Source organism: Saccopteryx bilineata, chromosome 3 (genome assembly GCF_036850765.1).
Source record: "Saccopteryx bilineata isolate mSacBil1 chromosome 3, mSacBil1_pri_phased_curated, whole genome shotgun sequence".
Taxonomy (NCBI): domain Eukaryota; kingdom Metazoa; phylum Chordata; class Mammalia; order Chiroptera; family Emballonuridae; genus Saccopteryx; species Saccopteryx bilineata.
Genome location: NC_089492.1, coordinates 195,508,094 through 195,521,900, shown reverse-complemented (window position 1 = coordinate 195,521,900; position 13,807 = coordinate 195,508,094). Strand labels below are relative to the sequence as shown.

The window sequence follows — 13,807 nt, the reverse complement described above, 5'->3', positions numbered from 1 at the left end:
CTAGTGTCTTTTCTTTATGTCTTTAAACTTTATACTTACACTCTGAGGCCTACCTATCTGTTTTTTTTCATTAGTTAGCTTTGAGTTGTTTTTTCTTTAGCAGTTTTATGTTTATGGAAAAATTGATTAGAAAGTTTAGAGTTTCCATACATATTCCCTCATTACCTCGAATTTCCTCTATTAACATCTTGTGTTACTGTGTGACATTTTTTATAACTGATGAACCAATATTGATACATTAACTAAAGTCCATAGTTTACATTAGGGTTCACACTTTATATCATACATTCTGTGGGTTTTGACAAAAATATATGTCATTAACAACTATACATAATAATTTCACCACCCTAAGAATCCCCTGTGCTCTACCTATTCATCCTTCCCTACCTGCCTCAAACCTCTGGCAACAACTGATCATTTTGTCTCCCTAGTTTCTCCTTTTCAATAATGTCATAGAGTTGGAATAAGGCACTATGTAGCCTTTTATATTGGCTTCTTTCACCTACAAATATACATTTAAATTTCCTCCATGTCTTTTCTTGGCTTGATAGCTCATTTGTTTATCACTAAATAATATTCTATATTTATATATATATACACACACACACACACACACACACACACATATGTACATATTATCTATATATATCAGTTTATCTATTTACCTGCTAAAGGAAGTCTTGGTTGTTTCCAAGTTTTGGCAATTATGAATAAAGCTGCTATAAACATTCATATGCATGTTTTGTGTGGACATCGTTTTCACCTCATTTGGGTAAGTTCCAAGGAACATAATTGCTGGATCATGTGGTAGGAGTATGTTTAGTTTTGTTAAGAAAAAAATAAACTGTCTTCCAAAGTGACTACCGTTTTTGCATTCCCACTAGTAATGAATGAGAGTTCTTCGTCAGCATTTAGAGTTGTCGGTTTTAGATTTTGGCTATTATTGTTAAGTATGTAGTGGTATCATGTTTCAGTTTGCATTTCCCTAATGACATATAGAGTGGAGCATCCTTTCATATGCTTTTTTTCCATCTGTATATCTCCTTTGGTAAACTGTTCAGATATTTTGCCCATTTTTAAATTGGATGGTTTTCTTATTGTTGAGTTTTAACAGTTCTTTGTATATTTTGGATAACAGATCTTTATCAGATATATCTTTTGCAAATATTTCCTCCCAGTCTGTGACTTGTCTGCTCCCTTAACACTGTCTTTTCCAGAGCAGAAAGTTTTAATTTAATGAAGTCTTAACAATTTATTTCATGAATCATGCTTTCAGTATTATAGAAAGTCATCACCAAACCCAAGGACATCTGTGACTTCCTCTATTATCTTCTAGGAGTTTTATAGTTTTGTATTTTGCATTTGTATATATGATCCATTTTGAGTTAAATTCTATAAAAGATTTAAGGTCTATGTCTAGATACGTTTTGTGTGTGTTGATGTTCCAGCATCATTTGTTGAAAAGATTGTTGATATGCCTTTGCTACTTTGTTAAAGATCAGTTGACTGTATTTGCATGGGTCTATTTCTGGGCTCTCCATTCTGTCCCATTGATTTATGTGTTTACCTTTCGCCAGTACCACACTATCTTGATTACTATAGCTTTATAAAAGTATTGAAGTCAGGTAATGTCAGCCCTCTAACTCTGTTTCTCTCCTTCACTAGACTCCTCCATATAAACTCTAGAATCAGTTTGTCAGTATCCACAAAATAACTTACTGGGATTTTGATTGGGGTTGTGCTGAATCTAGATCATTGGGAAGACTGACATCTTGACAATATTAAATCTTCCTATCATGTACATGGACTATCTTCTTTAAGTGAGAGTGGAGATAGATTCCCACATGCGCCCCAACTGGGATCCACCCAGCAACCCATCTGGGGCTGATGCTTGAGTACTGAGCTATTTTTAGTGCATGAGGCTAACACACTTGGACCAGCTGAGCTATCCTCAGCATCCGGGGCCATGCTCGAACCAGTTGAGCCAAGGCTGTGGAAGGAGAGAGAGAAGGAGGGGTGGGGGTGGGGGGCAGATGGTCACTTCTCCTGTGTGCCCTGACCAGGAAGCAAACTCAGGATGTCCATACACCAGGCTGATGCTCTATCCACTGAGCCACTGGCCACAGCCTTGTGTGCATTCTTTATCCCTAGTATATTTTGTCTCAATTTTAAACAACCTTGTTAACCAGGTATTTTTTATAATTTTGTAGTGAGAAAAGACTATATAAAGCAAAGTAATAGGTATCACTATGCAAAAATGTACAGACCTGTAAACAAAGTTAAAAGACGTGACATAGACTGTGAGAAAATGCAATATGTAACAAAGGATTTGTACCCAAAATACACAGAGTGCTTCCACAAATCAACAAGAAACAAAAAAAGAAAAAAAAAATGGATTAAGTTCAAAGTCTTTAGGCTAGGATACCAAAGCCACCCTGACTTGACCTTGCCTTTCAACCTCATCTCCTGTGGCCAACATCATAGCCAGTTACACCAAACAACTTGTAGTTACCCAGTTGTGCCAGATGCTATGCCTCTGAGGCACTAGGCATACTGTTCCTTCTCTACCTGCAACATTTGTCCATCCTTGTCTATGAATTCTTCACTCTTCAAAGCTTACCTCAATCATTGCTTCCTCTGTGAAGCCCTTCTAGACTCCCTAAACCAGAGATTTTAATTAATTTTAATGGGGTGACATTGATAAATTGGGGTACATATGTTCAGAGCAAACATCTCTAGGTTATTTTGATAAACCAGAGATTTTCAACCAGTAACCTGTTGCAGGCACACTGGTGTGCTGCAAGAATTTTTAAAGCATGCAGTACTTGACTATTTAATCAGGGGGCACTGATGTATTTTCCCTTAGATTGTCAAATTTTAAAAAAAGATAGCCAACACAATAGCTATCCAATGTGAATGGACCAAAATTTTAGCTACTTTTGTCAGACTGCATCTTATTTCTATATTGCCTTTGTTTAGATGTCTCTCCACTAGATTTCCATGAGGGCAAGCTATGGTTTGTTCATTTCCTTCTAGGAACCAGCACAACCTTACGACAGTAAGTACTCTGGAAACTTCACTGGGGACGAGGAACTTGGCAACAGCACTGTCAGGGCTGCCCCACAGCTGTGGGCAGCCTTAGAACTGTCTGACCACTAGTGATCTACTTTAAACTAATTCCCACCTGCAGGGAACCTTGTCACTCTAATGTTAGAGTCCCTCGAAGGCCAAAACTGATGCCCTTTGGAAACACTCGACAGATTAAAAACCAAAGCCAACATCAAAATATCTATGGGAGCCTGGAAAATGGTAGCTTAGATGGTCCACGGCCAAGTGATGCTTACACTAGCACAACATAAGTAAACAACCAGGTACTGTATTATTGTGTGCATATGTGCACGCACATGTCACATGCATGTGTGGGTGTGGAGGATATAAAATATTGACAAGGATTATTAAATACATTTAACTATATTTTAAGTAGCTACCATGACAATCACTGAAGGGTTACTTGAGAACCAAAAATAAGTATTTCTGATGAATTAATATAGAATGAGCATTGCTTTATTTAGAACAATCTTTTGCTGTGCCTCAGCCCTTACAATTCATTTGATTCAAGCATTTGGGGAATAACAAGTTATAAATTATGTTAACTTCTACGTGGGCCTCCCACAACAGCATAGTGACGGTTAGCTCTGTAATATACACTATATTCAGCTCATTACTCATGAGGACACCTAGGTGACCTGTGCGCTGTGACATTTGTAATACTCTGACTACACCATTTGTTTTCTTCCCAAATACATTTCCCTAAAAATCAATGTTTAAAATATCAAGAAGATAACAAAATGTTTGGCCAATTTGCTTTGTCCATTTTCCCTTAGACTATACAGGACTAATATTTAGAAGATCATAATGCAATTCAGCAGGGCATGAAATCATACCATGTATCAATGAAGTGTTTGTAAATGTCTTATTACTTAAACCATGAGTTTGGTATAACTATGATAAAACACAATCACTGAGTAGGCCAGGAACTATGGAATAATTTTTTATTTATTTACAAGTATGTGATATCAAGCACTACCCCTTTTACAACCTTTGAGTAATTACTAACTGCCAGTATATGAGGAAAAAACTGCAGTCTCAGTAGACCAAAAGCTTAATCAATCATTGCAGTAATGAGGATGTCCAAAAATCTTTTTTTGATCCTGGCTGCATTAACAGAAATGCGTGGTCTAGAATACAGTGCTGTGGTCATACCCCCTATATAGAGCGCTGGACACTGGGCATTATACTTTAAGAATGGGCCTGGCAGACATATCCTATAAAATGAGTATGAGAAAACTAAGACTCCTTTCAAGGAACTTAAGCAAATACATAAAATTAACAGGCGACTGACTAAATTATACTCTAATACCAGTTAGGCTGGAGATAAGTAGCAAACATCCCTTCCTTCTTAAAGAATGGGAAACTAAAGCAAGGAGTCCTGAATGTGTTCTCAGTGCTGAAAAAAAGTGAACTGAAAATGTATCAGTATACAGTTAACATGTCCAAACTAGAGACACCTGGCTAATTCAAGATCCAGATATATCTTTTAGTTTAACATTTATGGATAAACTAGTTAACCAAAATTTCCTTTTTTTTTCTTTTTGTATTTTTCCATAGTTAGAAGCGGGAGGCAGTCAGACAGACTCCTGCATGCGCCCAACCGGGATCCACCCGGCATGCTCACCAAAGGGTGATGCTCTGACCATCTGGGGCTTTTGCTCCGTTGCGGCCGGAGTCATTCTAGTGCCTGAAGTGGAGGCCATGGAGCCATCCTCAGCACCCAGTCCAACTTTGCTCCAATGGAGCCTTGGCTGCCAGAGGGGAAGAGAGAGATAGAAAGGAGAGGGGGAAGGGTGGAGAAGCAGATGGGCGCTTCTCCTGTGTGCCCTGGCTGGGAACTGAACCCGGGACTTCCATACACCGGCCAATGCTCCATATTTTCTTTTGATTACACAATCCCAATTTAGAAATTCTCACTAAAGTTTATTTTTAAAACCAGCTTCAATGCAATGTATAATCAAATAATTTACTTCCCTTGGTCCTTATTAATTTTTCAAAATGGATAATCCCTAAATAATTTTTTTTTTAATTTTATTTATTCATTTTAGGAGAAAGAGAAGGGGGTAGGAGCAGGAAGCATCAACTCCCATATATGCCTTTATCAGGCAAGCCTGAGGTTTCAAACCAGCAATGTCAGTGTTCCAAGTTGATACTTTATCTACTATACCACACACAGATCAGGCTAAATTTTTTTTTTGACAGTCAGAGGGAGGGACAAACAGAGACAAATAAACAGGAAGGAAAAGAGATGAGAAGCATCAGTTCTTCGTTGCAGCTCATTAGTTGTTCATTGATTGCTTTCTCATATGTGCCTTGACCTGGGGGCTACAGCAGAGTGAGCAACCCCTTGCTCAAACCAGTGACCATGGGGTCATGTCTATGACCCTGTGCTCAAGCTGGTGAGCCTGTGCTCAAGCCCGATGAGCCTACGCTCAAGCCAGCAACCTTGGAGTTTCAAACCTAGGTCCTCTCCATCCCAGGCCAACTCGTTATCCACACCACCTGGTCAGGCCCTAAATAAAACATTTTTTTTAAACTTTCATTTTCCTCTATCTTCCTACTATTCACATCTCATTCTATGTTCCAGATCAGCTCTAGCAACAAAGACACCAAAGAAAATATTATTTATAGTAAACTTTATTTTCAATGATAATTCACTTAACATAATTCAAAATAGGTCCATGCTCTAAGATGAGCAAAAGAATAGATATCCTAAATCTAAGAGATTTTTTTTTTCACACTGTTCCTCTAAAATAGGGTGTGGGTTTTCAGGGTCCCCAATATAGATACTAACATTTTACCCCTTGAGACTTTATGTAAAGACACAGAAGAAATAACATTGATATATAGGAATCTAGTTATATGAGGGTATTATAATAAGCTCTTATAGTCTACCCACCTCTTATAGTGTTGTAATAACAACTTATACTTTTCTCTTCTCTGCAAAGTTTAGTATCTTTCTTTTTTAAGTAAAATGTCAGTATAACGTGTGAAAATGCTGCATTTATTTCTCTTAATATTCTAAAAATTGTAGAAGTTTTAAAATTCTTCATGAATCCAAGCTGGGTCATGACTATGACTGATGGGGTCTGTTGAACACACTAATTCCAACTTTGGCGACCATCAGCAAACTGTTAAAAAAACATACACACACATAAACAAAAACATCAGGTAAAGACAGAATAGGCATTATTTTTTTTTCTTAAGTATTAGGACTCTGCGGGTTCCTCACTACATAGTGAGCAGGTACCAAGGCAGAGTAGGCCATGATGGAACTTCCACCCCTGAAAGCACCAAAGGAAAAACATGAGAAGGGGCAGTCTGGTGCTGAGGCCTTCAAACAGTCCAGGTGAGCTGGAGCTCCGAATCCAACTGCCAATAATTCAGAGATGAGAACAAAGAAAGCTGGAGAGACCAAGGCTTCCCCAAGGTCACAGGGCTAGCTAATGGCAGGCCTACAGCCTCCCATTTCACTGCTCTTGACCTCGGTCTACAATGACAATAAAACATTTTGTATGACAGTATCATAACTATTACCAAAGTCATAGTTGTAAGTAATCCTTTCCCAAAACTGATCTTTAAAACTTCCCCTATTTTCAGGGTCTCTTTATTATGCTTAAGGACTACATTTTAAAAAATCTGGTTTGGATGTTATAATCATTTAAATATATTAATTAAACAGGACTCAATGGAATTCCTCTCCAGCAAAATTTTTCAGTAATGGGCACCCACACCACTGAGAAAGAAAGAGAAACCCATGCCGAGTGAGCTGCAGTCATTGGCTCTGCCCTGAGGCTTCTTCCTGTAGGAGGGAGCCAGGATGGACCAGAGAGCAAATGTGAGGGCACAACTATTGCCACAATGAGTAAATACTTATTTCCCCTGACATTAAATCAGCTATTTTGCAGCCTAATTGTGTATAATTTAATCACCTGAGTTGATACCCAGCATCAGGTATACTGAGCCAAGTTCATCTGTGGGTGTATTAAACTAAAATAGAAACCGGTGAAGAACAGTAATACAATAAAACAGAGTACCTGGCACCTGCAATTAAGCCCGCAGGCATAAATTTTCCAGAGTGGTAGAATCTCATTCCCATAATGCCAGCCAGGGTTCCAGATGTAACTGATAGAGGGAAAAAGAGGCAAAGATCATGACATTTTATACTGCGAACTAAAGTGAAGAAAGTCCCGACCTAACCTGCGGTGGCGCAGTGGGTAAAAGCATCGACCTGGAACACTGAGGTTGCCGGTTTGAAACCCCGGGCTTCCCTTTTCAAGGCACATATGGGAGTTGATGCTTTCTGCTCCTCCCTCCCTTCTTTCTCTGTCTCTCTCTCTCTCTGTCTCCTCTCTCTAAAATGAATAAATAAAAATCTAAAAAAAAAAAGAAAAGAAAGTCCCACCCATACCTCCCAAGTTCGGGGTCCTTCATGACCACACCCTCTGTAAGACTAAGCACAAACACTAGAATGTAAGGCCCTCCCAGGGCCCAGGTGGCCTTTCCTGCCTCATCTCCTACCACTCTTCACACACAAATTTCTTAATTTTCTCCAAAACTGCCGTACATTAGTTGTTCATTGATTGCTTTTTCATATGTGCTTTGACCGGGGGACTCCAGCAGAGTGAGTAACGCCTTGCTCAAGCCAGCGACCTTGGGCTTCAAGCCAGCAACCATGGGGTCATGCCTGTGATCCCACGCTCAAGCGGGGTGAGCCTGCACTCAAGTTGGTGACCTCAGGTTTTGAACCTGGGTCCTCAGATCCTGGACCAACGCTCCATCCACTGTGCCACTGCCTGGTCAGGCCCCATTCAACATCTGTTAAGATCCCAACTATATGCCATGCACTGCACTAGGTGCTACAGAAATCAACAGTCACTAAAAAGGACTCTATCCTGACAAAGTTTCAAGTTTGATGGAACAGTTGAAAGGATCACACAAAAACTTAAAAGTATAACTTGTGTTACAGGAACAATTAATGCAGTATAAGTAACAATAAATACAGATCTAGCCTATTCAGGGAGATAATGAAAGGCTTTGCTGAGGACGTGGAGACCTGAAAGCTAACGGGCTAAAGGGCAAGGAAAGCACATTCCAAGCAGAGGGAACACCATATGCAGGGCCCTGTAGAGCAAGGCCTTGTGGCAGGAGGCCCGTGGGTGAAAGACCAGAACAGTGCATAAATCAAGACAGGGCTAGTGAGGAAGAGAGGCCAGATCATACAGAGCCTTGAAGACCATGTTAGGGACAGTGCTTTTCATCCTAAGAGCAATGAAAAGACATTAAAGGATATTAAACTGAGCTGCATTCTGAAAATATTCAATCTGTGCCATGGAGAACTGTGAGGAAACTGGAGTATGTAGGGACGCCAATTAAGAACCTTCCTAAGGAATGCAGGGAAAAGAGGAACGACTGGGGTGAGATAGGGAAGGAGACAATTTAGGGTACATGCTGGAAGTAGTTTGATAGGACTTGCTGCTGAGTTAGTAAGCTGGAGGGACGATTGCAATCAAGACCTGAATGGATGGAGCATACCAGAAGACACACAGTGTGTGAGGACAGGAAGTCAGGTTTTGAGACATACAGATTTCAAGCAGACAACTATATATATAAGAGTAAAGCTTGTAGGAGAGATAAATTTGCGAGTCATTTGTGTATTGATAAATTTAAGCCTGAACTTCAATGACATTGCCAAGTGAGAAAGTATAAAGAACATAAAAAATACAAGCTAGGCCTTAAGCATTTTAATAGCTAATGGCAAAAAAAGAAAAAAAGAAAAAAGAAGAAAAGAAAAAAGTCAACAAAAGAGAATGAGAAAATAAAAAGGAAAACCAGGAATGGATTGGTGTACTGTGCTGACAGCAGCTAACAGGCCAAATAAAATTAAAACTAATAACTGTACAATGGATTGTGAAAAATGCAGGTCATTGGTAGCCTTAGGAGAGCTATGTATTTCCATGACAAAGGGGACAGAAAAGGAGAGTGAAGTGTGTGTGTCAAAAATGTATGAGATAAAAAAAGGAAAAAAATGTATGAGAGGTATGGAAATGAGTACAATGATTTTTTTTTTCTTTTAAGTGAGAGAAGGAAATATACAGACTCTTGCATGTGCCCCGACTAGAATCTACCCAGCAACCCTTGTCTATGACTGATACTCAAATCAACCAAGCTATCCTCAGTGCCTGAGGCCAACGCTCTGATCAGCTGAGCTATCCTTAGTGCTGGGGCTGATGCTTAAACCAATCGAGCCATTGGCTGCGAGGGGAAGAGAGAGAAGTGGGGGAGAGAAGCAGATGGTCGCTTTTCATGTGTGTTCTGACTAGGGATCGAACATGGAATATCTGCACGCTGGGCCAGCCCTCTATCCACTGAGCAACCCAGCTCTGGCCATAATGAATTTTTTTCAAAAGCAGCTTCTGAAAGGGAAAAATAGCAACAACAGGAGAAGGAAGTAGGGTCACAACATATCCTTTTTTTTAGTGGGCGAGATGAACATATTTGAACATCATTAAGAGGAATCCATGTCAGAGGTGGACTACAACAAGTAAGACAGGAGATCAGTAACATTATAAAGCTCCCAGAAGGTATGGGAGGAGACACTAAGCCAGGATGAAAGGACTGGCCTTGGAGAGGAGAAAGGTAGAACAAGGAAGAACTGGAGGTCAATGAAATGAAACTTGGGAGTTCCCATGTGACGGTGCTGTTTTTCCTTTAAGGCAATGAGGGTCATTTGCTGGAGTGAAGAAACCAGATCACAAATGGGAAATAGGTCTGAAAGTCACTCTGGAGCTTAAGAGAGGGAGCTGTTAGGCAGAGCATACAGCTGGCACCTCCTCCTTCCTAGGCACACCCCAAGTCAGCCGCTGATTCCCCTTCCCAGCCCAGGCACTCTTGTACAAACTACTCTGGTACCATTCGTGTTCTCCCAGCATATGTGTAAGGGCCAGAACTGCACCTTCCCTCACTCTGGGGGTTTGTGGAGACAATGAGGAACCCACACTCCTAGCAGGATGACACATGCGGAGGGCTCAATAAAAACATACCAAAAGCCACCCTGTTAAGAAGTAACCTTCCCTACCCTGCACTCCTCACTACCTGTGCCGCTCACAGGGTGCTTCAACAGTCCCACAAAGTCACTTTTTATGTCCCCAATTAAAGTATAGGCTCCTTAAAGACAAGGCCTATGTCTTACATGTTTAGCTTACTATTAAAGGGCTAATGACTTGAAAAATAGGGAAAATGCAATATTGATGAAAACCTAACACACAGTCCTTTAGTGCTGCTCAAGCAGACAGTCTTTAGTAGGCAATCACAATGGTTAAGAGATATACATTTGCCCTATACAAGTTTAATACTAATTTCACTGGGTAAATCTAAATTCACAAGGTATGTGGCCCTGGCCAGTTGGCTCAGGGATAGAGCATTGGCCCAGAATGCAGATGTCCCAGGTTGAATCCCCAGTCAGGGCACACAGGAGAAGCACCCATCTGCTTCTCCACCCCTCCCGCAGTCGACTGGTTCGAGCGTTGGCACTGGTTGCTGAGGATAGCTACGCTGATTCGAGAATTGACCCCAGACGGGGGTAGCCAGGTGGATCCCGGTCACAGCACATGTGGTAATCTGTCTATCTTCCCTCTTCTCACATTAAAAAGAAAAAAAAGAAAATTTATGAGGTATGAAAATCTTTACATACTCTATACAAAAAAAATCAGCAGAAACCAGCACAACGGAGCCCCCCCCCCCCAGCCCCGCCCCCAGGACTTGGCAGAGGCAACAAAACTGTCTCAATGTGAAGAACCTGACACATCCCACCAACCAAAAGACCTCTGGTGGAGCATGCTGGATAGACAATCGCCTAGGGAGAGAGTGCAGCTGACATACCTAGGAAAACCCAAATGTTCTTCGGGTCCTGAGACAGCTGATAAGCACCCAGGCCTGCAAAACCACCAAAGAGGAGCCCAGCAACCAGGGATGGGACACTACCTGGAGGAAAGCAAACACACGCCTGTATTGTAATTTCAGACACTCATTTCCTTAACAGAATCCACCAGATTTCCCTTCCGACAGAGGAAAATAGCAAAGAGCACTCTCAACACAATTCACAACCAAGGTCTAAATTAAAAAAAAAAAAATGTTTTGAGGAGTTTGCTAAATAGCTCTGGTAGAATTCTCAGAGAAGTAGGGTCATACCACACCATTCCTTTCTCCTCTAATCAGGAGGGTACTTTCACCTAAGAACAAAAAATTATGGCAATTTGGGGTCAATTCACGCATTGCTTTTATGTTGTTTTTTTAAAAGAAAAACCATGCCTTTGTATTTGCTGTCTGCACCCCTGAAATCAATTCCATATCACATCTGAGTGCCATGTTTTACACATATGTACTACACACAGGTAACGCATATTGTATTTTTATGTGTGCACACATCTTCAGATCTTTTGTACACGGTGGCAGTATTGCAGCAGACTGGAAAATGTTTGCTAACTCAGCAATTTTCATTTTTGTATCTCAAATAAAAAACATATTGATGTTAAAAAAAAGAGAGAGAAGAAGAAATAGAGCTCTTAAACATGCCTGATTTACCTGTTAATATGGACAGGCCTTAGGCAAATCCCAAAAGGAAGGGAAATTGGGTAAGTTAAAAAAAAGATATAAAGACTACTATGAATTCTGGTGTGCAGATAAAAAGGACAGCAGCAGAAACAGGCAGGCTTTCTTGACACCCCCTGCCTAATTGAAAGAGGAGACAAAAAATTAGTATGTAAAGACTAGAGGTTTCCTACTACTTAGAGAAAAGAGCACAGAGATGACCCTCTGGGGCCAAGTTTGAGGTGTGGCAGTTGATGATATATAGTAACAATCTACTACCACCCCTGCCCAGTATGTTTAGATAAAGAAGCAAAAACAAATGATTTGCTAAGAAGCCTGGCTTAGCTTTGCCAGATAACCCAAAGGCAAGTGCAGGGAGAGCCACTGTAGGAGGAGTTACTACAGGAATTGCCACAGGACTGATAATAAGCCTGAACTCAAACCAGAGGGTCTACAGCACACTTCCTTCAAAAAAGATAGCACTTTGGGGACCCTGGGGACTCATGCTCACCAGGAATAATGTGAAGATCTTAAGAGGATAAGGAACTACAAACTATACCTGCTTTTGCATAGCCAAAGATCCCACCAGAGGCAACCAGTGCTGCATAGCCAAAGCCAATCCAATGTAAAGGCACTCTGAAAACAAAAGTAAGGAATCAGTACCAACCATGTTTAAGAAAACAAACAAAACCCCACAGTCATAAAACTTAAAGGTCATCATTACAGAAAAATTCTAGCACGGCAGAAATGAAAATAAAGCCCAGAGGTGAGATGCCCTGCCTACCCAGTGAGAGGCAGAGCTGGCACTCAAACCCTGACCTGCATATCCATCCTCCTGCACCCAGTACTGCCCAGCAGTCCACTCTTAGAGCCCTTCTCAGATGGGGGACAACTATGGTCTTGAGAAAATCCTGGCTGCTGCACTCCCATTCACCGTGCACTTACAGTGGGCCGGAGTCCTTCTGCATTGCTCTTTCTCACTCTGTCCAGACAGCAGCCTACACCAGGTGGGTGCCTGCAGAGGAGAGGCTGAATCACAGGTGATTAGTAGCACAACTGTTCAACGTCAGAAAGAAGTGTGTCCAAGTCCCAGCTGTACCCCCCCCCCCTTCGTAGCTAAAAAGTAATGGCCCTTTATCCAGCCTCCCCAAGCCTCGGTTTCCTTCATTGTACCATGAGAAGAACAATGGTACACACTGCTGGGGGCTGTCGTATGCATTAACTGGAATAATACAGAAAGGTGCTGAACCAATTATTTTTGTAATAACTTAAAGTCTAATAACGGAGGCCTCCAGGAAACGGCAAACCTCACTGACCACCTATGCAAAGGTTGTGAGCTAACCTTTTCAACAGTTAAACAAGTATTACTGAATCGAAAGCAGTATCCTTTGCGCCCTTAATTCACCTATTTTAATTGCCTCTTTTAGGGGAGAAGGGTGCCGATTTCCGCCTTTGCTCAAAGAATCAAACTACTTCAATACCTAGCGTTTGTAAAACTTGAAAGCGGTTATCTACTTTTGCACCCAACTCACAGCTCTTGGGAGGGGAAACGCAGAGTAAAATATGTCATAATTACAACACTACACACGTCCTTGTTAAAGCAATCCTTCATTTCTTAAAGAAGTATATGTGATATCCAGTGAGGCCATGACAGAAGGCAACACTGATTTCAACTATTTAATGTGTATAAAAAGAAGGGGCCTGGAATCCCGACCCATCATTCAAAGCTGCATTTGAGTTACTGAGGTTTTTAGGTAAATAAAGCAATAAAAGTTCTGGGAGTCTGAACAGCAACTAGGTGCTCCGCCTCAAGTGCTGTAGGCTTCCGCAAGATCCAAAACTTATTGTGAGGAAAAGCAACTACAGTGCGGCCTGAAGCCCCCGCCCTGGGCCCCGGGGACGAAGAGCACGCAGCTGCAAAGCCTCTTACACAATTCCAAAAAGTCAAAAACGGGCACAGAATAGCCATTTCTACGTACCCGAACCAACTTCCCAAAGATCCGCAACGCCGCACGGGAATCCGCGCCGGAAATGCCGCAACGCGCGCTCCGCGTCCCGGAAGCAATGCGGGCGTGGAGAAGAGTAGAACGAGAGGCGCGGCCAGGGC

The 13,807-nt window shown here is 41.3% G+C and overlaps 1 protein-coding gene across 2 annotated transcripts; it reads right to left on the bottom strand.

Annotated features, from left to right (window-relative positions):
• Positions 1-5,732: 5,732 nt before the first annotated feature.
• Positions 5,733-13,807, bottom strand: LOC136330904 (transmembrane protein 14C). Of its 2 annotated transcripts, none has more exons than XM_066268481.1 (6): positions 13,680-13,807; positions 12,646-12,729; positions 12,260-12,336; positions 10,993-11,094; positions 7,149-7,236; positions 5,733-6,242 (listed from the first exon to the last, which is right to left on the bottom strand). In XM_066268481.1, the coding sequence occupies exons 2-6, from the start codon at positions 12,666-12,668 to the stop codon at positions 6,185-6,187; spliced, it is 348 nt and encodes a 115-aa protein (XP_066124578.1). In that variant the 5' UTR covers positions 12,669-12,729; positions 13,680-13,807; the 3' UTR covers positions 5,733-6,184. The 2 variants fall into 2 exon arrangements, with proteins under 2 accessions (XP_066124578.1, XP_066124579.1); XM_066268482.1 differs by having other exon boundaries at positions 12,646-12,715; positions 13,680-13,793.

Bases quoted from the DNA above. Each gene is read 5' to 3' on its own strand.
- LOC136330904 (XM_066268481.1), bottom strand. From the start codon at position 12,668: ATGCAGAAGGACTCCGGCCCACT. The intron at 12,337-12,645 runs GTAAGTGCACGG...TTTTGTTTTCAG, and splicing joins CAGAAGGACTCCGGCCCACT to AGTGCCTTTACATTGGATTG. The intron at 7,237-10,992 runs GTATGTCAGCTG...TCCCTCTATCAG, and splicing joins GAACATTTGGGTTTTCCTAG to TTACATCTGGAACCCTGGCT.